Genomic DNA, 2271 nt, shown 5'->3' on the forward strand with positions numbered 1-2271 from the left:
GGACAAAGAATATGCACTGTTTACCGAGGACGCTAGCGCCCAGCCACATTTTCGACACTGCAAGCAACAACTTGATTGTGCATACGAGTGCACTGCCGAACAGCTATCACAAATGTAATGAAAACTCATGCAGGTGCCGCGCTCTGAAAAGAGCTTACCAAGCTGGTATCGAGAGTGTGGCAGAACAGGTCGTTCAAAAAACAAGTTGATCATTTCAATCAAACTTATCATTGCTGTAAAGGACAAATGATTTTTAATGGCATGTTTCGCTCAAGGCCTTTTATGGCATGTTTCGCTCAAGCTTTTCGCTCAAGGCCTCCTCAAAGAAATCTCCAAGCTGTGTTCTGCTTGTGTCGGCATCAGTTGACAAGTTGACAGGTTTCCATTGAGAGGTTCTTCATTGTCTTTGCCATCAGCCACATCACCCACTGCACTGTTACATTCACATGGAAACACGCCCTGTGTCACGCTGTCCATAGTATCGTGTTGAGTGCCCTGCAGATAAAATTCATTGTAAGGTTTACATAGATACATTTATTAAGTTGAAGCATACCATTGTTGTAAGGTCAGTTGTGTCATCACAACTGTCAAAATCTGTTGTGTTGTCATCATCAATGATGAAGTGATTTACATCGCATGGATCACACACAGTGGCTGCACAGTCTCCGCTGTAATCACCTCCATCGTCTATCTGATGCAGATCTTTCACTTGTTCACTTCGATCACCCAGAATGGCTGGCTGCGGAGATGTCTGCAAAAAAAGTAATAGGGATGATATTGGAAACATATTTGCTCTTCCCCATTTTTACAAGACTGCTGTTGCATGGTATTATAAAGGACAGAAGTTTTATATTACGCTAAAACTAGACAGATGCACACTCATTTTCATACCTATCATGTACACCTCTTATAAATCTATCACATTGATAATACGAACTTTATGAACACACACACACGCGCACACACACACACACCACACACCACACACACACACACACACACACACACACACCACACACACACACACACACACACACACACACACACACGTTTTTTTTTGTTTTTTCAGTCCTAATAACTAAAAGCTCAGCGCTCTCTTACTTTCAATTGTGTCTCGTAATTAACTTAAGCACACACTCTCTAAATCTTAAGTCAAAGCATTAAGAAATTTTCTTCATATTGCTCTCGCAAAAGCATTAAGAAATTTTCTTCATATTGCACTCGCACTCTTTAACACACACCACACACACACACACACACACACACACACACCACACACACACCACACACACACACACACACACACACACACACACACCACACACACACACACAACGCACTGCGTAAATTAATATTTAAGCCGAAGGTGCAGCCTTCTGCGTACCAGCGTTCTAGAACATACGCTGCTCACTCCGTTGGAATCACTGCCCATTGTCAAATCGTCGCCGTTGTTCCCATGCTGCATAGCGTTGTCCGCTGCCAACACCGCATCCGTCGATGTAGCATTTTGCGGTGCCGTGTACTCCATTAGATCGACAGGTGGCCGAGCATCCAGGGGATCTTCATTCGAACTTGCATGGTGTGAACCCTCTTTCAGGGATTCCTACGTGACAAGTTTGAAATTTAACAAGGATATTTTCTGCCCATATTCCGATAGAGAAGTTTACTTACAGCTTCAGCGAGCCGCAGCCTGGCTGATGAGTCTGTTGATCTGGGCATACTGAAAGCACTGCTTGGATTTAGATACTTTTTGTACATTCCGCGCTTTCTCCGTTTCTTCTGCGGTTCCATTTCTCCAATGTTACGGTCCCTATACTAATGTGACCATGACCGCGATGCGCTCGACTATGCGTAAAACTACAGTGAACTCTCGTAAAATTGAGATTACCACGTGCTGCCCACGCTACCACAGACCATTGCCGTTACCGCTACTACAAAGTGACCGTGAAATTGTAAACAAATGCATTACAATATCCCAGCGCAAGCGGTCGACGAATGTTACTTGAAAAAAAAAAGCTTTTTTTCTTGATAGTGATCACCTTTTAGAAGTCAAAAAATATTGTTTATGACGTTTGCGGCGTATGCATAAAACATCCGGTGCATCCCCATACAAAAAAAGCACGCCCTTTTGGATGTGCGATGTTAGAACACGGCAAGCGCTTCCGCCGGGTGCAACGAGCACAACAATGGCCTCAAGATCGGAGTAACTTCTTTTATGGGGTGTTTGGCCACAATTTATTATGTCAGCCAAAGTAACGTCCAAAAATCACT

At 43.6% G+C, this 2271-nt stretch overlaps 1 protein-coding gene across 1 annotated transcript; it reads right to left on the reverse strand.

The window, feature by feature from the left end:
• Window positions 1-309: 309 nt before the first annotated feature.
• LOC119392655 (uncharacterized) lies at window positions 310-1528 on the reverse strand. Its single transcript, XM_037659704.2, has 3 exons — window positions 1385-1528; window positions 554-751; window positions 310-495 (listed from the first exon to the last, which is right to left on the reverse strand). The coding sequence occupies exons 1-3, from the start codon at window positions 1526-1528 to the stop codon at window positions 310-312; spliced, it is 528 nt and encodes a 175-aa protein (XP_037515632.1).
• Window positions 1529-2271: the final 743 nt, after the last annotated feature.

The sequence above is a fragment of the Rhipicephalus sanguineus genome, chromosome 1 (genome assembly GCF_013339695.2).
Source record: "Rhipicephalus sanguineus isolate Rsan-2018 chromosome 1, BIME_Rsan_1.4, whole genome shotgun sequence".
Lineage (NCBI taxonomy): Eukaryota > Metazoa > Arthropoda > Arachnida > Ixodida > Ixodidae > Rhipicephalus > Rhipicephalus sanguineus.

Excerpts from the sequence above, each read along its gene's own strand:
- LOC119392655 (XM_037659704.2), bottom strand. The coding sequence starts at position 1,528 with ATGGAGTACACGGCACCGCAAAATGCTACATCGACGGATGCGGTGTTG. Across the intron at positions 752-1,384 it reads GCGTATGTTCTAGAACGCTG|ACATCTCCGCAGCCAGCCAT; the intron begins GTACGCAGAAGG and ends CTTTTTTTGCAG. Across the intron at positions 496-553 it reads CAACTGACCTTACAACAATG|GGCACTCAACACGATACTAT; the intron begins GTATGCTTCAAC and ends TTTTATCTGCAG.